Consider the following 25,437-nt stretch of genomic DNA (forward strand, 5'->3'; position numbering starts at 1 on the left):
ATCAATTAGAAGTAGAGCTGGGCAGGCAAACTCATAGCCGAGGAGGTCATACTTGGAAAGTCAAATAGAGGAGTTGAGCGTGCCTCTATGAGTGTCAAAGTTGAGATGCGCAGGCGTGCAAGATACGTTAGCTGTGTAGCGTAGGTAGGAGCGAGACATATAGGAAGGTTTTGCAAGGTAAGGGACATATAACATATAGGAAGCCGACGGTTGGTTTTGATTCTACTCTACAAACGAATTCGGATGAAATGGGATATTTTTTCCGTTTGTTTTTGGGATAAGGCTGTCATTTTGGGGGCCCAGGAGTTATTATCTCCTTTAACGGCCTCCCGCCTTTGGCCATTTAAGCATGAGAACCTTGATTGGACGTCTCGATACTTTACCCTACTGTTTTGTTATTTATTTTTTCCTCGTGTCGTCTACCCGGGCTGACGACGCCGATTGTGAATACTAAACTTTCACAAGATCTGATGATGTATAGCTAATATATGCATGCTCCACGTGCAACTCGTTGGAACTGTGAAGCACATTTTGTACTATCTTAAGGGCTTCCTTACACATTGGTTATACTTTTCTTGTAGTTCCACTCAATCAAGAGCCTACTCCAATGCTAACTGGGTTAGCGATCCAGAAAATCATCGATCCATTACTAGTTATTTTGTGTTCGTTGGTCCCAACTTGATCTCCTGAAGTGCCAAGAAACATGCTATTATTATCCGGTTTAGTATTGAACATGAATATCTCTCCTTAGCTCAAATAGTAGCTGAATTGTCATGGATTCATATGATATTGGAGGATCTTGGTGTCTTTTCTTCACAATCAACTCTTTATTGCAATGACATTAGTGCTATATCTCTTGCTTCTGATCTAGTTTATTATGCTTGTACCAAGCATGTCAAACTAGACTATCATTTTGCTGATGAATTATATGTGGTGATATTCAAATTCATTTTGTTGGTACAGTTGATCAATTTGCTGATATATTTACCAAGATTCTCCTCTCAACACGGTTTAGTCAACTTTGAACTAAGCTCAATATCACCCATCTGCCATTTCGGTTAAAGGGGCGTGATAACATATCACCTATTAATGCCACCAAATGTGCTTCACCAACCACACATATACTAATCCTACTGAGATTTACTCCTATTTTAAAGGTAAGTAAATCACAGTGTATATTTCCTAATAATGAAGGAAATAAATTATGACAAACAAGAAAACAAATCATTACATATATTTTCCCATGATGAAGGAAAAAAATAACAGCATACAAGAAAACAAATCTTGGCATATATCTTTATATAATGTTGTATAGTCGACCAATCTCTGTAATTATAGTATGTTTTTATTATATCAATATAATTGTGTGCCAGTAATCGGGGAATCAATCTATTATAAAACTTCTGTATAGTTTATATATCTCATCCCATTGAGTATGGTGTCCTTGACATATCACATTAGCTCTAAATTTTCTCAACGTAGTGTTACTAGTTTTCAAAGGCAATAAATTGGACAAGAATAAAATCTTATTACAAGACCATTAAACCTAAATTAGACGAGAAAATGCTTAAGGTCGGAGTTTTAGTAAAGACCAATGTTGGACCTAATTTGAGTCCAGAATGGCCAAGCAAAGAACAAAGATGCTGTGTTTGGGCTTAGCCGCCGAGCACCCTTGAAAATAAAGGGCTATGTGGCTTCCTACTGAAAACGGACTGCAAGGCAAGTAGCATAAGGCTGGAATTGCATATAAACGAGTTGCAAATGACCGAACCTACGCTATTTGGAAGTCTATAGATGTAAATGTTTTAGTTACCGACCGCTCTCCCGAACCATGTATTGTTGGGGAGAACGATAAAAGGATAAAGGCTACACCATGGTAATTATAAAGTCAAGCATGGATAAAACTAACAAATAAGAAAGGAGAGGTACCTTCATGTGAGTTGAAAGTGGTTAAAAAAAAAAGAAGATAAGAAGATCCAAAGTAACATGGATGGGGTTTTCAAGGAAGGATGTGGAGAAACTTTAGTATAACATTAGAAAGAGCCCTAAATGAAAATATTTGGTTCATAAAACAGAATCCAAGAAGTTGCTAACTGGTCATGGTTATGATAGAGATTTTAGGTGTAACATACCCAGGCTCAACTTTGCAGGTCTTCACAACAGAGAGGTTACAAAGTTGATGTATCTCTTTGATAGGCCCATCCACCGGCATACCATACACTGTTAAGTACTAATTGGATTAATGAGGACGTTATGCATCAATGGTGTAAATTATTTGGGCGACATTTGTATGACTTCATTATCTCTTGTGCTCCACTAGATGGCATCATGTGCATAAGTTTTGTACCAGCACTGCTCGAGGCTAGTAGGACTGTTAAAATAAAACTAAATGTTGTTGTCAAAGTGAACATTCAAGAGCTTATTTACGTAATGATCACAACATTCTGTAAGCATGATCATGCACAAGTTAGTATCAGATCGACGACGGTATACAAAGTGTTTATTTTGCTTAGAGCCTACTTGAAACAGGATTTTTCATACTCCGAAATACCCAAAATTTTATGTTATAAATCTATGTATCAGAAATCATGATCTTGAACATCTTCAAGAAACAAAACTGCACGTACTCACAGGGTGGAAGAAAAAATTGCTGCTGTTTTTTGTTCTTCCTTGGAAAGCTTGCCGACAAGAGGCACAAAGGTAGCTGATGACTTGGCCACCTTCGTTGGACAAACCTGTATCGCTCCGCATCTTTCCAGGCACATTTGACAATACAAACTCATGCTTCGACTCTTGAGGCCAAAAGGCATTGCTTTTCCTGAGTTTACGAGTTAAGAGGCTCTGAAGGTGTCCTGATTGCAAACTTGCTAGAAGGTCTGGAAGGCCTAAACCAGAATAATGCAGCATACTGCAGTCATCAATCAATGCTATGTTTCTACGAGGTTTGTTTCCCAGAGATGTCGCGGCTCATGAATCTTGCTTGCCTGCATTTTGTTTTAAAAGATATCTCAGGTGAAATGTATAAAAGAGATTGCTGGTGGCAGTATGGACAGCTTACCGCTGGGATGACTGGGGTCTACACTTTGACGTGCTTTTTTAGCTGCTCTTTTAGCCGTCTCAGCTGCCAAAATGCAGAATGTTAGCGTGATAAAACAATGGATATCAGCTGCAATTATGTAAAAGATGGAAACATTATAATGATAAGATATAATGTCAAGGAAGATTACCTATTACCCTAACTCCATATAAAGAAGCAAATTTAATGGAAATACCACCGATCCATTCTGGCTCTAAAGAATCGTAGCTACAAAAAGTGCCCCTATAAAAAGGGCTGCACATAACCCCTTTTTTTTCCAGTACAACCAAGATGCACACATATGGATGTCTAAATAGTCGTCACCAGCCCACGTTACTGCTACAAATGAGGACCTCAAATGACATTTTGTTTCAATAGAATGAGAATAGCCCCACTGGTTACAAAGGGCCAGTTGTCTGTGAATTTGGTGATGCCCCAGCAGTCACACCCCTCTCTGCCTAAGAAAATGTGCACTCAAAAGCACACCTTCACAATCAGTTCTAGATGAACCACTTTTCTCTCATTCATTTAGACAACATTAGTCAATTCGACAGTGAAGGCATATATGATACAATATGGGGGGAAAATTAATCAAGTATAGTTGTCCAGGCAGCTCTGCAAGAGACATATGATGCAAATCGATCGAGCCAGCCTTCAGATCTAGCAGGATTTGGTTAAATCCAATTAGACAGTGAAGGAAGCAACTTCTGAGGCCAATGTTTGCACTTATTCTTTGACTGCTCTATCATAAATGATTCCTAAATGGAGCTAACTCAGTGCAAATTATATGATATTAAGCTGCTCCACAAAATCAGACTTAAAAACGAGATGAAAAACCAGGCATTTGCAACACCCTTTATTTTGTATTCCACAATGTTAATTTTGATCATTGAGTCATCTGTTGCCTTTATGCACATAAACAAAGTGGTAGTATGACCAGACTTGTATGTATATCAAATATAACTCGTTAATATGTGCATAGTATCATTCATATTCTGCCTATATTAATATATCTTTTGCAGTAGCTTTGGCTTGATTCATTAGGTGAAAACATCAGAAAAATATTAAAAAGGAATTCAAACTGATTTGTAGTGAAAGCGCAAAATTGATCTCACTCAAGCACAGCATAACATAATCAAGCACTAATATTGTAGCACAGTTTGCACTGCTATGGCACTAAAAACAACAGAAAATCAAGAAACATTTGTCCAAGTGACCTTTGTCTAAAAGTTTAAAAGCCGCTGCAAATCTTCCAGCAAAGGGTTCTATCTAGCTTGTCTCTGGGTTACGCTCATGACCAACTACACAAATGGAGTCTATGTCATCCATTTGCATAATTGTACAGCATAAGTGCGTAACATTCATATTTGTACGTAAAGTAGGGCTTGTCCCAATGGTCATACCCCTCTGCTTAGGAACCAAAAGTACCGAATTAAAATCCTAGGTGATGCATCCTTAAGTCTATAGGCCTAGGTAATTTAAATGCAGATGGCTCTCTCTCCCCCCCCCTCTCTCTCTCTCTATATATATATATATATATATAGAGAGAGAGAGAAGCCCTGACTCCTATTCCCTGAAGAAGTAATCTTGACCAAGGTGACACCATCTTTTGGGGGAAAGACCAAGAGAGAAATAAAAAATCATCTATTAATTGAAAATAAGAAAAAAAACTCCCTATTTGTGCATATGAGCACGACTTATCAAATTTTAAACTAACAGTGGAGGATCGATGGTATTAAGCTAGCTTGACTAATTGCCAACTTTTCATCATTTTTATATTAGTAAAATTAACATTATCAAATCTAACATGCTAAGAAAGTGGCTAACCCATTGCATAAAATAGCTTTTGCTAATTTTTAAATTAGCAAAATTAACTCTACAGACCCTAATATGGTTCTTCAGAAGCTTTATGACCAGTGTTTAGAAACTAGTAGGCTAGCCGGGGTTGACTAGTTTGACCCACCAGCTGCCAGTCATTGCAAGTCAAAAGCTGAACATAAAAACCATACAACCTGAAATACCGGACAGTTCGACCATCTAAAGTGCCTGTTGGATTAGGTTTGACTTGTTTAGGTCAATAAAGGGGAAAAGTTTTCTTTCCTCTCATGTAAGGAGAGAGAACTTTGGATACATAGGTAGAGGCAACTAGATATCGTGGTAGTCGGGACAGCTGGATCTTGAAAGAGAAGAAGGATGGCTGGATCTTGCATGGATGGAACGAGCGGTGATTGGATCCGGCAGATCAACCAAATCCCATGGGCTCAATGGTAAGGTGGCTGGATCTTGTGGGGACAAATGTGTCAGCAATCAGATCTTCTGGGGACAGAAGCAAGGAGGTTCAGATGGATAAAGACCTTTTCCTCTTCTTTTACTACGTGCTGCAACCGGATCTGAAGTAATATCGAGAGGAGGAAAATAAGAGGGGTGAGAGAGAGAAGGGGAGGGACAAAATAACAATGGACTTCAGAAGGGAGGGATTGAAAGAGGGGGGAGGGAGCGCAAAAAAAATGGTTCATGGTTGGTGAAGAGTGGGAACAGTACTGATATAAGTTTAGTGGTGTGTTGGCTGATCGATCTACAGTTGAGCCATGGTTGAACTGGGAACCCATGACCTACCCAACAGTGTTTGGTCCAGCACAAATGGTTCAGAATACCACATACGATATGATTATATTAAAAGCCAACCAAATAGAATATGTACATATGTATCTATGTGAGTATGATATCATTGATCCCTATTCTACCTCATATAATATATTTAGTTTAACTATGAAATAACCAGTTATAGCATGTGCATGCATGCACATGAAAGTTTAGTTTAGCACAAGAAATAAATGAGCATATAGGTGAAAACAAATAGACAAAAATATAGGTGAAAACAAATTGAAAAATCACCCTCGCTAAATCTTAGGTTACAAATGCATGAATTGAATGTAAAGGAATTTCCCATGCGGTAATTGTTTTGAACTAGAATAACCAATTCTGATCCTTGAAAGATTATATGTCGATCGCCAAAGCTGTAATATAAACTTGACTTACAGAGCACACAATATAGCTAGTTTTCTGAAATAATATAGACCTAGTATGCAATGCAGCTATATGAAGATTGATGCGGTGGTTAGTATATCAAAGTTCGTCATACATGTAAAGGAACATGTAGAAAGGGAAGGATTAGAAGTGGAAACAAATTACCTTTAAATTTTCTTTTCTTGTTAGCTCTCCTCCTCTTGCGCTCTGCTTGTGTTAGCTCTGCCTCTTCCTTGATGTCACCTTTCCCTTCAAATATTTCTTCAGGAGCAAGCATGGCTGCATCTGAGACAGCCAAAGGTGCAATCTGCAACAGGCATTCATTTTCTTTTCATTCCATTCGGTTTCAAGTTTTATTGATTTTTATAAATTCCAGAAGTTTAAATACCTCTTCCATTGCTAGAGCAGGTACATTCGCTTGTACAGACATGTCCTCAATAACCTATAAAGGCAATGCATCATATCTATTAAGAATAAACTTTGAAATTCTACAAACTATATCAGAACAAACTTGATAATTTGCTCACCGGTTTTGGGGCAAAGTTAAAATGTGTCAGTGCATCCAACTTCAAACAAAGCTTCTTAAATAGAATACTTGCCTAAGAAAGAAAAGATAAATAATGTGAGGCAACTTTTACTCGATCAGAGTTAAAAGAATAATCTGTATCGCATTCATTTTTTTCCCTTACACATCAATCAACAACTTACATTTATATATACGAGGGATGTAAATTTATCCAGTTACAACAACTTATGTATACAGAATTACAGATGCAAACTGTTGTAAGAAACTTGCAAGGCTGCCATACAGTGCTTGAAAACAAAAATAAGTACATAAAAGTATTCCATAAACATTGAATAAATTCAAAGATACAGAATTTAATTTAACTTAGCTTTTGTGGAAATTGGTACATGTATTACTTCCAAATCAATGTGGGCTTGAAGCAATTAGCATAAGCAGGAAACAGTACCAGGTCAAGTACTTTAAAATAAGAGAAATATTATTTAGTTAATGAATAACCCCATATCTGAATCCACAATTCAAATAAAATTCTTGCCATTGTGGGACTTGTACACCAAAATTTGACAGTTGTCATTATGTTACATACTGGTGCAATCTATAAAAAGCCTTGGATCGTAGGACCAGTTTAATTGAAGCTTTATTGCAGTCCTTGAGAGATTCACACAAAAAAAAAGTCACCAGCACATTTTGAAATAGAAAATATAGATAAATGATCAATTAAAATCGTACCTCCTTCTTTTGTTCATCTGAAACGGAAAGAGGTGCAGAATCTAGACCTGTCTTCTGTGCATACTCTTCCTGTATACAGTCACGAAAATACCAATAAATATCATGCATATTCTAATCATTTTTGTTTTGTCAAATGTTGCAATCCACATTCTCAGTTCTGAGCGGTGAAAGAAAATGTGATATATCAAAAGCTACGAACCTCGTATATTTCAGCAAGGCCCTTCTTGCTCTTATTTTCATCCTGTTGATATACATATAAAATGTTCAGTAAAAACTTGCAAATAAGAAACAAGGTATCCTTTTCCTCTGTGCTTTCAATCAGATCACTTCATACCAGTTCTTTGTATTCTTTTGGTGCTTTAGATGGTAAAGCAGGAGCTCTTTGAACATCATCAAAATGTCCCTGTGCAAAACCGTAGAAGAATACAACTTAGAAAATACACAAGAAGAAAAGACAAATACTTTTCTACCAAAATAGCTTCCATCTGAAGACAGAAGAAAACTAATTTGATGGCAAAGAATGTTGATGCAACCACCCAACCATTGGAGTTACTTATATCTGTTGGCTCTTCTTAGTTTCAAAAGTGTCACCTTTTGCTCACATGAAGGGCGATAATTAGCAAAAGTAATTAGGATGGTGAGCTCAAGAAAAGAAGTAATGGATCACCTTAAGTGCTCCTTTCTCAAAATGAAGGGAAAAGACGTGGTTTTGTAAAAAAATTTGAAAAAAGAGGGCAGCGGCAACTAGCAAATCTTGTTTTATATTTGGTGATTCATCTTTGCTTGTTACCGGTTGATTGAATAACAATCGCTGATGAGTATTGGCTTTGCAACAGTTTGGAGAAAATTTTTGACTAGGAAGGTGAGAGGACTGCAAGAGAAAGCAAGATGCCCTTGTTGGAGTTTAGAGGACATAATATTGTCTTACAATGGATGAAGGGGTATTCGGGGCCAAAGAATATCCAGCCGCAACCATATAATATTCATCTCTAATTAGTGATAAGTAAACCACACGTGCCTTTTCTGATCTCTGAGATATTTCATAAAATGGACTCTCTATAGATCCCTAATAACCAACACTCACATGAATAGATAAGGATCCAATAAGTCCAACATTGATTCCTTTGGACATGTCAATTGGACAAATACATCCATAGTAGCTAGGATGGATATCTCGTATCCGAAAGCTAGCAGTTTGCCGCGTCAATCCTTCAGGGCCCAAATAACTCAATTTTCGCCTACGAACGATTTGAGTCAATGGATTAGTTCAATCCAAAACTTGATATAATGGGTGCAAGCCAAAAAAAAGCGATTCATAAGTGGTTGTTCCTGAAGTTGAAGTTACCAAATTTTGAGGAGTCACTATTAATTTATGCTTGATTGCTCCATATATTGTTCCTCAAACAACATTTTCTAAACGAATAATGCCGTATTTCTTGCTTATGAGCCATATTTATATGTCTTATGTCATTGGGCTTTTATTTGGGCCTAAAAACGCCCAAATCTATGAAGCATGACATAGATATGAGATACGAATTCGGCATTATACAAATAATGCCAATACAATGAATCCTGGTAAAGTAGGATACAACATAGTTGGGAAAAACCAAGCATAGTATACTATCAACATATCATAGTCCACGCATAATACGATAGCATTAGCTTCATCAACCTCGTTATTCAGTTATTACTTAATTTCATAAATTCTATTCCAAGGTTCGCAGTATTAATGTGTATCACTCTGTATCGGGCATAATACTATACCATATCGATACAGAACTGTTTCTCAGTTGGGGGGCGTACGGAGTATCGATATGCCAAACTGACCCCATACTGGGCATACCGATACTTGACCAACATGGTATTGATACAGGGTCTGGTACAGAGATTGTGACCCTTGCTCCAATACATACTCCATACTTTAATATCAACATCATACTCCAAAATTAACCATCTCCCATTAAAGAGTTAACATTCATTATAAAAGGGAAGGAATGACAAAGACCTTCCCTTCATTCCCAGATGTATTAGGGAAGCATCACAAGTGTACTAGAGAAGCATCTAGTGCATTATTTTCGAAAAAAATTGTGCAGTAAATGTGAATATCAGATGTACATCCTAAAAAGTATCTAATGATATTTATATCCGGTACATATTCGATAAGGACATAGCATGCAATTTGATGTATCTATGCTTTCTAGGCCCACACCTATAATAATCATAAACTGCCACCAGTCATGGATGCTTTAGTCCTTTCCCTAACTTGTGCCAAGCCCCTCTTCTTTTAATAAATCAGCTGCCACACAGATGAGAATCAATCTGTGCAGCATTATTCCTTCATCTCTCTCACACACACATTTCTCCTCTCTTTTCTTCTCCTCTTCCCTCTTCCTCTCTCTCATACTTCTGCTCTTCCTCCTATCTAGTATTTCTCTTCTTTTCAATCTTATTATATTTTGTAGAGAGCAATACAAGTGATCGTAAAAAGCTGTCATTTAGAATTCAAACGTATCATAGGTGACCTAACCCGGGATTGCTCATGCTTGTTAATGCTGTCTGAGGCATTTTGTAAACCTGAGGTCAGACCAGATGGCCTTGTTATTATTTATGTTATGGTCTCTTGTTGCATTAGAAAGTAGGAGGCTGTAGTGTATTAGTCCGAAGAAGGAGCCCCCAAACCCCCTGCTTTATAATACTACCAGAAACAATGATATTATGTTTTCTGGTTCTATTATATAGTAGGAGAAAAGCTTTAAAAATGAATATCACTCTTAATGCCTTTGTTTTCTATTAAATTTTATTCCCTCAACTCCAACATGAGGTTAGTTTCTCCTCTCTAACACCATGTTCATATTTTCTAAATCCATGTGGTTTAAAGCAAATCTTCCAAAACTGGTAATCAGGAAGCATACATGATTGGTTGCAAGCTTATCTTTCTCAATTCTATTGCCATGAGATGTAAGCAAGCTATGGTAGAGTGTTAAGAAGAAGCAAGTATGCTGAGGCAATGCCATGTAGAAACTGCTGGCAGGATTACCTCCATAATCCTTTTTCTGATCAGATCTTCGAGGGAAGCTGTGACTTCTTCTGTGATTACTGGAGCAGGTCTCACGTTATGCTCAAAATCTAGGTCCACCTCAAGCGCACTGTTCATAGGCCTTTTAGCAGCAGTAACCTAACACAGGACCAAGAACAATTTAACCAAAGCAGCACTTTATAAATGACTAAAAATTATCAATTCATTTGAGTCCCCACAGGTAGAGCAAGTGATTACTGATTGCTGAATTAAGCTACATAAATTATTAACCTGAATTGATTAAGTACCTCTCCCTGCATTGTCCATGACTTGGGTTCCAAATTTGCTTTCTCCATTTGCTCTATTTTAGAGCGAATCTGCTGTAGCTCTTTCTCATGAGTGGAAAGATTATTTTTATTCTGTAGAAAGAAAAAAAAAGTAAGATATGTTGCTATGACAAGGTCAATCCAAAATAATTCTGAGATCACTGGTCTCTTGGATTACCCAGATTAGAGAATATACCTGAGTGTCAGTATCCTCATCATCCATTTTCTGGTCTTCTGTCCCATCAAATAATTCATCCTTATCTGAATCTTCTCTCATTTTGCCACCATCTTTCTTGTTTAATCCTCTTTTCTTTTTACCTCCAAAAAAATCTTCATACCTAGAAAAAAATCATTTTTCATATTAAAAAAAGTAGACAAAAGCATTTTTAAAATATGAATAAAAGATTAGATAGTAGTGCTGAATTTAGCCATTGAAACTAGTACAATAGACCATACCAAAAGGTTGTGTTAGTAGACCCTTCATTACATGCCAGACAAAGTGCTTATGTTAATATAACGCAACATGAGAATTGGTATAACTCTTAGGTGTGGTTTCACAAAGCAGAGTTTTTCGGAAGTATAAAAATCTGGGTACTTGAGAAATAGGACAAAGTCCACAAGTATGGGTCGCGCAGCATATTTGACTACTTTGTTGCATTAAGCAATGATTTTTTTTATATAGAAATATTAACTTAAGATAAATATTGGAATGAGACATTCATGGGTACATATCTATAGAATGAGATATAGTCAAGTTCTAGAAAATAATTCCCAAAATGGCACTGAAACATATGATTAAATTGTGGTTTATGATAATAGATGCATGCTATCATTTTGCATTGAGAAACAACAAGTTCCAAAACGGAACTATTGAAATATATGATGGGCAAAATATTAAGCAGAGGATTTGTCAGAATAGATGCATGCTACAAATATAGACTGGGACATAACCAATGCAAGAAAACAAGTATTCAAGAATAACATACAATGAAATGGAATTCATGATGGAAGACACACCTTGCATTTTCATATAAGTCTGTTTCTTCATCGCCATCTTCATCAAAATCTCCCAACTAAAAACAAGATAATCATATTAAAAAAAGAAAATAGATAAAAAAAAATAGACCATATATACATAAATACATGTACTGTATAAAATTTTATGAGCATGGCATTTCACCAATTAAGCAGAGCATTTTTGATACATGAGGGACAGCTTATATGATAAGTGCTATACTAATGGGAAAGAGACTAAACGTACATATGTAATCATATCACATTCTTCCAAAATAAGCGGACAAGGAATGAGGGCTAAGAAGAACATATGGGGATTCTCCTCCCCTTCTTCATGAAAGAAATCAGGCATCACTTAACATTCCACCTAAAAGGCAGATGTACTTCATTCCAATGTCAAAGCTCTAATTCAAATATGAACACATAAAGGCTGGTCCATAATGTAGTTGGTGTTGCCCTCAGTACATGTTTGATTTATTTAGATTACACCTATAGCTAAAGGCATAATAATCAGTCTCTTGAAGACAGGAACAAGAGTTCCCAGAGAAATCAACGTATTGTTTCAAAACAAATTAGCTCAGATTTAATATCCAATGTGTCATAGATGAAAAAAATATCAAAAAGAAAATAAATAACCAAAGTACCCGTACTAACACTCTCTACTAACTAAAACCTCCATCAAAAACCCTAATTAGCACATAGAATTTATGAGATGAATCCACCATATTGACAAGCTAGAAGTCTTTCCACGTTTATCAAAAACCAATTAAAGTTTCTCCCACCCCCCCCCCCCCAGCCCCCCGCCCCCAAAAAAAAAAGAAAAAAAAAATCTAGCGCAATTTATAAAGCATAATCATACCCCTGATTGCTGCACCCATGCCTTAGTATCAAAAAGAATAAGGAAAGCCCCAGCCAGCTTCATTTCATAGAGAAGAAGCAAGGAATTAACCCTGACATACTTTTCACTGCATTACCTATCTTCTACTAATTAACACATAAAATAGTAAAAATAGATTATACGCTTTGTTTTTTCGGCACCCTGAACACCATCCTAACCAAAATACTAGCTATTAACTACATATTCCTGTACAAAGCAATTAGTTACATATTTCTGTAAAAAAAAACACTCTTTTCTTCAAAAGACCAGAATAAATATAACCAAAGCACAAAACTATAAATAATTGAAGCCCTGGAAAAAAGAAAATCTGACCTCCAAATCTGCCTCATCAGCATCCTCCTCATCCTCCTCCTCTTCTTCTTCCTCATCTTCCTCTTCGTCTTCCTCATCCCTCTTTTCTTTTCTTTTTCTCCTTTCTGGTTGCCCATACTCCTCTTCCTCATTCTTCTCCAAAAATTCCTCCAATTCCTTTATCTTAAGAAAACGATCCGCCACCCCCTGCCCCTTCCCTTCCCCTCCTTCTTCTTCTTCCCCCTCTTCCTCCTCCTCATCCTCATCCTCTTCCCGTCCGTCTTCCTCCTCTTCCTCCCCCGCGGCCACGTCCTCTTCCTCCTCATCTTCCTCCCCATCGTCATCCTCCTCCTCCTCCTCTTCACCTTCCTCGCCGTCTCCTCCCTTCACCACCTCCGCCGCCGTCTTTCCTCCGGCGGGCAGAAACACTTCGGGGGGTTCCCTCTCCAGCCTCCTGACCTCGCGTCGCAAAGTGGAGACGAGGGGGCGGGAGAGGAGGTCGATCTGGTACCAGATCTGTTCGGCGTCAAAGCCCTCATCGGCGAGGAGCTGATCGACGGGGGCTTTGGGGCAGAAGGGGAGGAGGGCGGAGTAGAGGTGGCGGGAAGCGGCGCGGGCGACCTGGGAGAGCTCCGACGATGGCGAGAGGTATAGAGGCGGGTCCGCCGCCCTCAGCCGCTCCAGCGCCTCCTCTCCCCTCTTCTCGTCCCCCACCGCCGCCATCTCTCTCTGTCTCTTCTCTCGCGGCGTCGCTTCGCTGCTCGGTTACTTGTCTGTCAGGGCCATGCGGCTTCTAAAACCTACTTGAACTTCTCGCCTCTTTTTAGGGCGGTAAACAAGTCGGACTCGGATCACATCAAGATCCGCATCCGAATTTGATCAGATATGTAGCTGGTCTAGAGTAACGGCCGTTATCTCTCTCTCTCTCTCTTCTTTTTTTTTTTTTTTTTCTTTTTTGGCTAAAGCAGGTCAGTCAAACTACATGAGTACGAACAAACCCAATAAAATCAGCAAACAGAATATCACATAATGTTATAGACAACTCTTCTTTCCAAGTCTACACAGTACCATCGGAGTGATTGGCCGCATAAGCGGTCACCGAGTCTGCAGCACCATGGGCCTCTCTAAAGACGTGTTTGGCCTGAAAAGCCACTTCATCTCCGCCCATCGACCAAATATCCCAAAATAGGGAACCCTCTAGATCCAACTTATCACTGTGACTAAGTCTCTATCTCTCTAGGAAAAAAAAAAGAAAAAAAAAAAACACCGTTATAAGGTTACAATGATTTCACAGTGGAGGAATGTTACGGGAAGATTGCCTTCATTATTATTTTTTTAGTTTCCTTGTGGTAGGCATTATTTGTAGCTCACTAACGCATTATTTGTGATCTTATGTTGCAAAATTGTGTGTGTCACTTTTATACTTGCATTATTTGGGTTGATGGACTGATTTTTTTTGGACTTTTTCAACTATGTGTTCTTCTTTTTCCATTAGCTCCCTATTTGTTAAGATCTTGTGAATTTTTATACATTTGTATGTTAGTAATTTGATTTTTATAATACTATCATAAAACATGTTCCATGCACGTGAAGAACCACTTATCGATCTACATTTACATTAGAAGATAAGATGTAAGATGATAATTAACTTGAAATACATCCGACCCGAACCCAAGTATATGTGCAGATCGGGTCATGTTGGCTTGGGTCAACCTATCCTAAGTTCCACTTCAACCACCATACCTATTTTATTTTTATATAGTGAATTAAATGATTTGGCATATATTCTTACAAAACTCTGAACAACGAATGAGAGCACACATCCACTATTAAAATCCTCTGCCACCTTTTTTTCTCCAAGTTAAAATTCATTATGTTTTTTTTATCAAATATCAAAGTGTTTCCTGATTAAGCATCGGCTGTTGTCCTTGCAATTCTTGTAGTCAGACTGGAATTTGGACATTTCATAGCCAAAGTTGCATCCAAAATTGCATGCAGTGGCATGCTTTTTTATTTTATGCAAAACCAGAGAGACCCAAGAAGGAGAAGGGTCAATTATTTCTAATCAGACCATCACATGGACCCCCAAGAGGACCTCAACCTAAGAACATTGAAGAAGTCGGTCAACTACATACAAAAGTTAACCAATGGTATGAACTTCGCCATCGAGATACTGACTCTGAGTTGGATTGGGGGAAGACCATATCGATGTCAAACTAATTAGCGCTCATAGGAATGGATTGCAGCCTTCATAAGAAGAAAGACTCGAAAAACACAACAACACTCGAGAGATTTCAAAAACGGGTTTAGAAAGTATGGAGATTTGATATTGTCTGCAGTCTATGCAAGCACTAATCCTCATAACAGAGAGCTTATTTTGGAAAGGAAGAATATCAATAAAATGGCTAAACAATATGACCAGTACCCATGGATGCTAGCAGGGGAATTCCATGAATATTTTGCTGAAAGATGGCAGCCTTTCTTACTGCAGCAACAGTTTAGCCTACCCCCTCGAGCATTCAGATACTTTTTCTGCACAATAAAAAAAAATGACAACCGGTTTCTTTATCTTCAAGCAGGAAAGGTGCAAAGTAATCCAAGGGACTGTCAGTAGAGATTTTTGTTTCTAGAAGTCATTTTTGGCTGAGATTTCATGTTGGAATTTCTAAGAACCCTGCATGAGTTTTGTAGGGACTCGTGTGAGCATATATTTAGTCCCACATTGGTTATCCATTAGATAAATCTTGGATACTTATATAGGATCAAGAAATTTAAATATTATCTTCCGACTGGTATTTTTAGGTGGGGTCTTGGGTTGTTACAATTTTTCTCTAAAACAAGAGCTTTGGATCCTATTAAAATCCCTCCTTTATTCTTTTTTTTTTTTCCAAGTTATTGAGGTATTAAATGAAATTTCTCTTAAGATATTTCTCAACTTCCTGAGTGGTGAGAGGCTAGTTGAGAGCCTATGGCGGGAGGCCGCAGCTCAAGAGAAGGTTTTGGTGAGAGGTGGGATTCTTTTCTCGAGACCCTGTACGTGAAGACTAGAGATGTGAAGCCATGAAGATCTCTAGTTACCCTTAGCTTGGATTTAAGTTCTTAATCCCTTAACCTTAGTTTTCTTTGGTTTCATTTCCAGCTCTGTCTAATTTCTATTTCCATTTCAATGTTTTCTGCTTCTAGTTAGCTTTCTGTTGTACTATCTGTTGAAAAAAAAAAAAACTTAAATGCGCACGCGGCCAAAATCTCGGGCCGCCTGCGCGTTTGAGAAAAAGGTAACGCCCAGCGGGCGTTACGCATTTGAAAACGGACGCGTTTGAAAACGCGTCCGCAAATTACCAAACGGCCCCTGTAAAAATCCCTATTTAAATCCTTTGATTTCATCTCATTGGAAGCACGAAAAATTTCAAAAAAATAGTGGAAAAATTCTTCTCCCTCTTAGCCACTTCCAAATTTTATTTTTACATTTTTATTCAGTTTATTTAGTTCTTTTCATTCCGTTCTTTGCTGGATCTGCAAGTTCGATCGGGTTCGCTTTGACTTCTTCCGAGACGCGCCGAAGAAGAAGTTGTAGGGTCGTCGTATCTCCGAGAAGGATTGCCGAGTGACCCGTACGTGGGGGCAAATACTTCTTTGGGACAGCGTCTACGCGCTTCGACCTGCCTTCAATCAGGCTACTTTCTTCTACTTTTATTTTAAATTTAATATTAATAGATTTGTAGGATTTGAAATTCTATAATATAAATTTATTAAATGCATAGATTTATTTTGTGCTAGAATAGATTTATTTTGCATTAAAATAGAATTATTTGGATGCCGAATAATATGCATGTATATTATTCCCTTTAAGATTTTCCATTAATTGAATTAATAGAATTATTGTTTATTTATATGATATATTGCTAACAATCCAAAGAAGTAATTTTCTTTTATTTTTTGTTAGTAATATGTAACTCATTAAATTCTTTATTACAATTGTGGCATATTAGATTTTAGTTGCAATAATCATTTTTGCTAGTACATAGTTAATAATAAATTATTCTAAAGAGGGTAATAATTTGTTTAACCTCCAAGAGGTTTATTATACCTCAATTTGGACTCCTCAAGGAGTAATTTCCAGATCCCATTCAAACGGAAAATTCGGAAATTGGTTGATACATAATAATTAATCTATTGAATTGACTTATTAGATCTCAATCAATTATTCTAATAAAGGAATAAATCTTATAATTCATTAAATTGACTTATTAGATCTCAATCAATTATTCTAATAAAGAAATAAATCTTCTAATTCATTGAATTGACATCTTAATTACAATAATTGATTTGCTACCACAAGATTACTAATCAATTATTCTAATAAGCAAATAAATCAACTCTAATATATATATAATTCATTGAATTGATAAATTAGATTTTAATTACAATAATTGTTTGCTAGAATTAAATTTAGTAATCAATTGTTACTAATTCGGAAAGGTCAAACGAAAAATTCAAAAATTAGTTAATTCGTTTAAATTTGCATTTAGGTTATTTTAAATATTGAATTTGTGTGATTTCTAGTGATTATATCCACTAACTAATAGTGTCTAAGAAAAGCTTGTCAAAAAGGCATACGTGCCTAAGAAAGGCTGGTACTTAAGTGAGCCTAGTGCTCCACCACCGATCTGGAGCTGATCTGGCTATTAGTTTTTTGGATATATCAATTAGACATCCAAAGTTCAATATAAATATTAGTGCAACCTTTTGACATAGATTTTTTGCCTTCAATCAGGTTTCTGTCACTATTCTGTAACCCTGATCCTATGGCCTCAAACACTAGTGACCATCTTAGTGCCAAACCTGAAAAATTTGATGGCCATAACTTTAGGAGGTGGCAGAATCAAATGCGGTTCTGGCTCACCACATTAGGGTTAATCTCAGCCATAGGTGAAAGTACGACCGAAGTTGATAATGGGTCCAACCCAACTACCTCTTCTAACACTGAACATTCTGCCTCCACTAGCACACCCTCTAGGACACCTGATGAGATAGATTATCATTGTATCCATAGAATCCTAGGTGCTCTTTCTGAGAGGCTGTATGATATCTATTACATAGCCAAGAGTGCCAAAGAACTCTGGGACACCCTAGATAGCAAATATGGTCTTGATGATGCTGGGGTAAAGAGGTTCAAGGCCTCCGATTTCAATAAGTTTAGGATGGTGGACTCAAAGCCTATGAATGACCAAATTCATGAATTTGAAACCCTGATCCACCAGCTTAGGGCTAATGGAACCAATTTGGATGAATCATTCCAGGTAGCCTGTCTGATAGATAAACTACCTACTTCTTGGTCTGATTTTGCACCCTGAGCCATACCCAAGGAGTTCTCACCCTAACCCAAGTCTTAAACTCCATTAGGATTGAAGAGCAGCATAGGCTCAGAAATAATACCTCTACTGGACCCAAAAATAATGCATATAATGTAGAAGCTCCTCCTAAGAAAAATCAGAACCGACCCTTCCGTAAGAATTTCAAGAAGAAACCCTACAACCCTAGAAACCCTAACCACCACTACAATGGGAAGCCTATTCAATCCCAGGAGCAGAAGAAGAAGAAAGAGGAAGGTGGTGCTCGTTTCTGTTATGTGTGTGGTCGGACCAACCATTTGTCTCCACAGTGCTTCTATAAGAAGACTGCACCTCTTCAATCTAAGAAGAAGGGTCCACACACATCCAGTGCTCAAGTCAACATGGTGACTTCCGGCGCTGGCTCCTCTGAAACAGCTTTCAGGTCTGTTTCCTTCACTCCTGAAGTTAACATGACTTTACAATCACTAGATTGGTGGATTGATACCGGAGCTGGTATTCATATTTGTTCGGATCGTTCCTGGTTTTCTTCTTACCAGATCTCAAGTGGAGGAGCTGTGATCATGGCAAACAGCTCGGAGGCACGTGTGTTAGGAGTAGGACGTGTGGACTTAAAGCTTACCTCTGGAAAAGTCCTGTCACTGCACGGCGTCCAACATGTTCCAGTTGTTAGGAGAAACCTCATTAGTGGTTCTTTGCTTGTCCAGCAAGGCTTTCGTCTTGTTTTTGAGTCCAATAAGGTTGTAATTTCTCATGGTGTTATGTTTATTGGAAAAGGATTCCTTAGTGAAGGATTGTTCAAATTGAATGTAATAGCTCCTTCAATAAATGAAAATCCTTTGATTATGAATATAGAGCCTCCTTCTATTTGGCATGGTAGATTAGGTCATGTAAATTATAATTCAATTAAGCAACTTATGAACCTAAATCTAATACCAAAAAGTAATCTTAAGAACCATGAGAAATGTCAAATTTGTGTAGAAGCTAAACTCCCTAGGAAGCCTTTTAAATCCGTTAATAGGGATTCAGATCTATTAGAGTTGATCCATAGTGATGTTTGTGACTCTGGTAGAACTTCTAGAGGAGGTAACAAATATTTTGTGACCTTCATAGATGATCTATCCAAATTCTGTTATATCTATCTAATTAAAACCAAGGATGAGGTGCTCAGCAAATTTAAAATATTTAAGATCGAAGCTGAGAACCAACAAGAAAAGAAAATTAAAATTCATAGATCAGATCGAGGAGGTGAATATACATCCAATGATATAACTCAATTTTGTGAAGATCATGGAATCATTCATGAAGTGACTGCACCCTATTCTCCCCAATCAAATTGAGTAGCAGAAAGGAAGAATAGGACTTTAATGGATATGGTGAACTCTATGCTTATAAGCTCAGGAGTGCCAGAAAATTTGTGGGGGGAAGCTCTTGTTTCAGCCTGTTATATCCTTAATAGGATTCCCTCTAAAAATAATGATCTAACCCCATATGAAGTTTGGAAACATAGAAAACCTAATCTTAGCTATTTAAAAGTGTGGGGGTGCTTGGCAAAAGTAAAAATACCTGATTTTAAGAGAAAGAAAATAGGGCCTAAAACAGTGGATGCCATATTCATAGGTTATGCAGCCAATAGTAATGCCAATAGATTTCTAGTGATAAATTCAGAAGAAAGTGATATTAGTAACAACACCATCATAGAAGCCAGAGATGCAACATATTTTGAAGGCACCTTTCCACTTAAGACTAGAGTAGATAGTGGTATAGCTAGTAGCTCTAGTAAAATAAGGACAAGTGAAGTAGAAGTAGAAGCAGAACCTAGAAGGAGTAAGAGATCCAGGGTAGAGAAAACATTTGGAGATGACTTCTATACTTTTCTTATAGAGGACTCTCCAACTACCTTTGAGGACGCAATGAAATCCTTGGATTCACCTTTTTGGAGAGAAGCTGTGGATAATGAGATGCAGTCAATTATCCAAAATCATACTTGGGAATTGACTGATCTTCCTCCTGGTTGTAAAACTATAGGGTGCAAATGGATCTTTAAGAAGAAACTTAGGCCTGATGGCTCTGTAGATAAATTTAAGGCTAGATTAGTTGCCAAGGGCTTTACTCAGAGACCTGGGGTAGATTTCTTTGATGTTTATGCACCTGTAGCTAGGATTACTACTATTAGAGTCCTTATAGCATTAGCCTCCATTCATAAATTAGTGATTCATCAGATGGATGTTAAGACAGCTTTTCTAAATGGAGACTTAAATGAAGAAATTTATATGGACCAGCCAGAGGGATTTAAAATCCCAGGCCAAGAAAATAAAGTTTACAGACTAGTCAGATCTCTTTATGGTCTTAAACAAGCACCCAAGCAATGGCACTTGAAATTTGATGAAACTATACTGACATTTGGATTTGAAATCAATAGTACAGACGAATGTGTATACCATAAGAGAGTTGGACACAAATTTGTGATCTTGTGCCTCTATGTAGATGATATACTGATCTTTGGGACAGATCTTCAGATAATTGATGAAGTAAAACAATTCTTAACTCATAAGTTTGATATGAAAGACTTGGGACAAGCTGACTTAATTTTAAATACCAAAATAATTAGAAGTGCAAAAAGTATTGAGTTATCCCAAAGTCATTATGTTGACAAGATACTTAATAAATTTAATTATTCTGATTGTCAGCCTGTCTCTACTCCATTTGATTCCTTTACTCATCTTAAGAAGAACTTAGGAACTCCTGTCCTTCAAAGCCTATATGCTCAAATCATAGGCTCACTAGGATTCCTAACAAACTACACCAGGCCAGACATAGCATATGCTGTAAATAGACTTAGTAGATATACTATTAATCCAAATAGAGATCACTGGACGGCATTAGATAGAATTCTTAGGTATCTTAAGGGTACCAAGTCCTATAGTTTGCACTTTAGTGGGTTTCCTGCTGTTCTAGAAGGCTATAGTGATGCCAACTGGATTAGCGATACCTTAGATGTTAAATCCACCACAGGATACGTCTTTCTCCTAGGAGGTGCTGCTGTGTCTTGGAAATCCACCAAACAAACCTTAATATCTAGGAGTACCATGGAGTCTGAACTGATAGCTTTAGACACTACTAGCACTGAGGCTGAGTGGCTTAGAGATCTACTAATAGACCTTCCTGTAGATGAGTCACCTTTACCACCTGTCTCCTTACATTGTGACTGTAAATCTGCAATAGATAAGTGCAACCAAGAAAATGCCAATGTAAAAATGAACAGGCACTTAAAAGTGCGTCATAAATCATTAAGATATAAATTAAAAAATAATGTTATTGCCTTTAATTTTGTTAAATCAGAAAATAACTTGGCTGATCAGCTTACTAAAGGCTTGTCTAGAACAGTAGTTCTAGAGTCGTCGAGGGGGATGGGGCTTAGCCCATAAAGATAGATCACCACGGTGGGAACCCAACCTTAAAAGGTTCAATGGGTAGAAACAAACCGGAGTGTGACTAAGAGGAGCACTATTTCATGTTTTCCTCATCCCTATGGCGCTAGTGAAGCAAGCGGTAGGATGAGCTCGTTTGTATAACTCTTAATGAGTCCGAGACCCAAGAGGCAGGAGCTTCCTTGCTAGCTTCCTTATTAGGACTCACCTATATGTGCAGTCGTGAGGCCGCGATTATGGAAAATGGGCGATTCCCTAAAAAGCACATGATAGATATCTGCGCATGGCCATAACAACGCAACCCACTTAGAACCCAGATCGGGCTATATTATGTGTGTTGTTGATTTAATCTGAGCCATGGACCGAGGTTCAAGGTTAAGACCACCTTGGCTCCACAGATGTAATCAATTGTCACTAAGTGAAGGTTTAAACCGAAAGGTACTTACACCTATTACATAATATAAGATATCCAGCATTTTATTTTGATTTTAAAATTATTTAAGTTTTTTTTGTGGGGGATTGTTGAAAAAAAAAACTTAAATGCGCACGCGGCCAAAATCTTGGGCCGCGTGCGCGTTTGAGAAAAAGGTAACGCCCAGCGGGCGTTACGCATTTGAAAACGGACGCGTTTGAAAACGCGTCCGCAAATGACCAAACGGCCCCTGTAAAAACTCCTATTTAAACCCCTTGATTTCATCTCTTTGGAAGCACGAAAAATTTCAGAAAAATAGTGAAAAAATTCTGAAAAAATTCTTCTCCCTCTTAGCCACTTCCAAATTTTATTTTTACATTTTTATTCAGTTTATTTAGTTCTTTTCATTCCGTTCTTTGCTGGATCTGCAAGTTCGATCGGGTTCGCTTTGACTTCTTCCGAGACGTGCCGAAGAAGAAGTTGTAGGGTCGTCGTATCTCCGAGAAGGATTGCCGGGTGACCCGTACGTGGGGGCAAATACTTCTTTGGGACAGCGTCTACGCGTTTCGACCTGCCTTCAATCAGGCTACTTTCTTCTACTTTTATTTTTAATTTAATATTAGTAGATTTGTAGGATTTGAAATTCTATAATATAAATTTATTAAATGCATAGATTTATTTTGTGCTAAAATAGATTTATTTTACATTAAAATAGAATTATTTGGATGCCGAATAATATGCATGTATATTATTCCCTTTAAGATTTTCCATTAATTGAATTAATAGAATTATTGTTTATTTATATGATATATTGCTAACACTATCTTGATCTCATGCAGAACAAGGAATCTTTACCTGCATCAAATTTGGCATTAGAGCAGGATTTAGATTCCTATTTTGTTTTCTTAATTATTGCTTTTTTATTTTGAGACCGTCGATTGTTTTGTGGTTGTGAGCATGCTTAGTTAGGATTTCTGGTCTACTTAGAATATAATTTCTAGCTTATTTAGAATTCTTATTTGATTTCAAAAATAAAAGCAAATCTTCTTAGGAAAATAAGTTTAGTTTCAAGTAGAATAAGCTATACTGCTTGAAGTCGAACTCCATTTCTCCTTTGCTTTTTAGTTTTCTACTTTCTCCTTTGCTTTTTAGTTTTCTACTTGATTGAGTTTAGAGTGATTAGCTCCTCATCCCATCAAAGTTGGATTAAGAGCCTGGGGGCATCCCACACCAGGTTTACCTTGTAGTTTTGACCCCAATTTGTCATCCAATTGCAGGCATCCCCCATTGCACTCCTGTTACCCTACTTCCGGACCTTCTAAGACAGCCTAACCCAGGACAAGGGTCACCTTAAGAATTCTAGTTGGCCCCAAGTGCTGCATGAATCCTAAAGCAATCGACAACAGCCACCACACCATTAGAATCCAGCTGACGGTTAAATCATCGTCGTCGAAAGCCTTCCAATGCCACACCAACTCACCATTAGAACCTTTCTGATACTGCACCATTAGAACCAGTCCAACCTAATGAAGATGTAGCCTCAATCGGAGGAGTCATGCCTCAAGTAGATCTAGCCCAACCAGCTTGACCCCTGAAGAGGATTCATACAAAAAGGTCAGATTGGACGTTAGGTTGATTTCCATGCTCAACCGAACCCAGCTGCCTTTCTAGATTAGGTGTCTTCTATTGAAGACTGCCTTACCTAGCATAAGTTCACTGGACCTAAGAGTGTTAAATTTGTTAAGAACAAGCCCAAAGTGTCATGCTAGGATTTGGTAGAGAACCATTGAGGCAACCTGAAAAGATATATACATTGGCCTTGAGGCACTCATCAAGATTTAACTGCCTTAAGGCACTCATTTTTTTCAATTCCAAATGACGTAGCCGCGCGCCATGTGGATTCGTAGCGCCCAACCGCACATTGGCGCGCGCTGTCACACACGGACACAAGCACACGCCATGTGGATGCGCAGGCCGCGCAATATGAGAACGTTAGGTGTGGGACCATTGACGTAAGGTCAGATGTGCTTTTGAGTGCAATACACCTTGCGCTGTCCATGGACTAAATAGGGTGCGGTCTATAGACCCTGCAGGCGCAAGCTTTTTTTTTTAATTTTTTGCATGAATATTTTTCTAAATATCAAATTTTGCATGAATACTCTTCCAAAATTGATATTTGCATGTATACCCTCGTCAAACACTTGTTTTGCCATTCTATCTTTTTTTTTTTATTTTTGTTTTTGCATATGTACTCATACTATCTAACGACGTTAAAATATTAACGGTTTCAAATTAAAATGACTAAAATACCCTTAATAGGGTGACATGCAAATAGATCGCGATCCGAAGACAAGGACAATAGCATAATTTTAATATTTTTTTTATTTTTAATTAATATAAATATGATTTTTTAATACTGTTAGAATAATCGTTATATTATGAGCATTTGTACAATAACATAGTTTTACGAGGGTATACATGCAAATATCAATTTTGGAAGGGTATTTATGCCAAATTCGATATTTAGAAGGGTATCAATGAAAAAATCCATTTTTTTCCATATAAAATGGAACCCAACGCGCGATCACGTTGAAGGCACGCGCGACCGAGGTCATCCTCTACCTCTAGCATATTTTATGCAGAATTTCCTGAGGCTATAACTTTTACTATATATAAAGCTTCAAATAAACATATTATACCATTGGAAAGCTTATTCCGAGAGCTTTCCAATGATATCAAGATTTAAATATAAAAATCATTGTATGAAAAGATATATTAAAATAAATTTGTGAGTTTTTAATTTAGGGGTTGAAATATCTTTCATTACAATGGATGTTTGGCCATGAGATTTTTCAGATTTAAATAACTTTTATAGGAGTACATACTCCCCCAAAATCCTGGCCTAACTCAAGATATAGACAAAGTTGTCATTATCAAGCTTTCAAGGAACCTTAGTTTGCAAAAAAAAAAATGAATAAAGAGTATTAAATTCAAACACTGAATTTTTTTTAGGAGAGAAGTCTGGACGTGAATGGTGCTAACTGCCAAGGACGATAGATAAGAAAGAAGGTTGTCCTCGAGCTATGCTAACTGGGTTGACATGCATGGTCAACAAGGACCAAGTCCAATGTTTCGGACTACTTCGCCAAGTTAATGTCCATCAGAAGCCTTAACTACTCTGACCAAGAGAAGCACATGTTCAAATTTCCTAATATAGAAGACCTTCTGAAGAAACATTCCTATGTTCTGCACCAACTACTTGCCAATCCAAAAGCTAAAAAAAAGAAGAGAGAGAGAGAGAGAGACGCAGAAATAATATATTCTATCCAAGGAACGAATGCGA

General features: G+C 37.5%; 1 protein-coding gene across 2 annotated transcripts; it reads right to left on the reverse strand.

Moving 5' to 3' along the window:
• Positions 1-864: 864 nt before the first annotated feature.
• Positions 865-13,689, reverse strand: LOC103708850 (U3 small nucleolar ribonucleoprotein protein MPP10). Of its 2 annotated transcripts, XR_005507959.1 has the most exons (14): positions 12,922-13,689; positions 11,715-11,770; positions 10,894-11,035; positions 10,680-10,790; positions 10,393-10,530; positions 7,690-7,758; positions 7,555-7,596; positions 7,356-7,424; positions 6,631-6,702; positions 6,492-6,545; positions 6,269-6,410; positions 3,059-3,121; positions 2,750-2,984; positions 865-1,019 (listed from the first exon to the last, which is right to left on the reverse strand). XR_005507959.1 is itself a non-coding variant. In XM_039118247.1 (13 exons), the coding sequence occupies exons 1-13, from the start codon at positions 13,621-13,623 to the stop codon at positions 2,968-2,970; spliced, it is 1,677 nt and encodes a 558-aa protein (XP_038974175.1). In that variant the 5' UTR covers positions 13,624-13,689; the 3' UTR covers positions 2,393-2,967. The 2 variants fall into 2 exon arrangements, 1 of the variants encoding a protein (XP_038974175.1); XM_039118247.1 differs by lacking the exon at positions 865-1,019 and having other exon boundaries at positions 2,393-2,984.
• Positions 13,690-25,437: the final 11,748 nt, after the last annotated feature.

The sequence above is a fragment of the Phoenix dactylifera genome, unplaced genomic scaffold (genome assembly GCF_009389715.1).
Source record: "Phoenix dactylifera cultivar Barhee BC4 unplaced genomic scaffold, palm_55x_up_171113_PBpolish2nd_filt_p 000328F, whole genome shotgun sequence".
Lineage (NCBI taxonomy): Eukaryota > Viridiplantae > Streptophyta > Magnoliopsida > Arecales > Arecaceae > Phoenix > Phoenix dactylifera.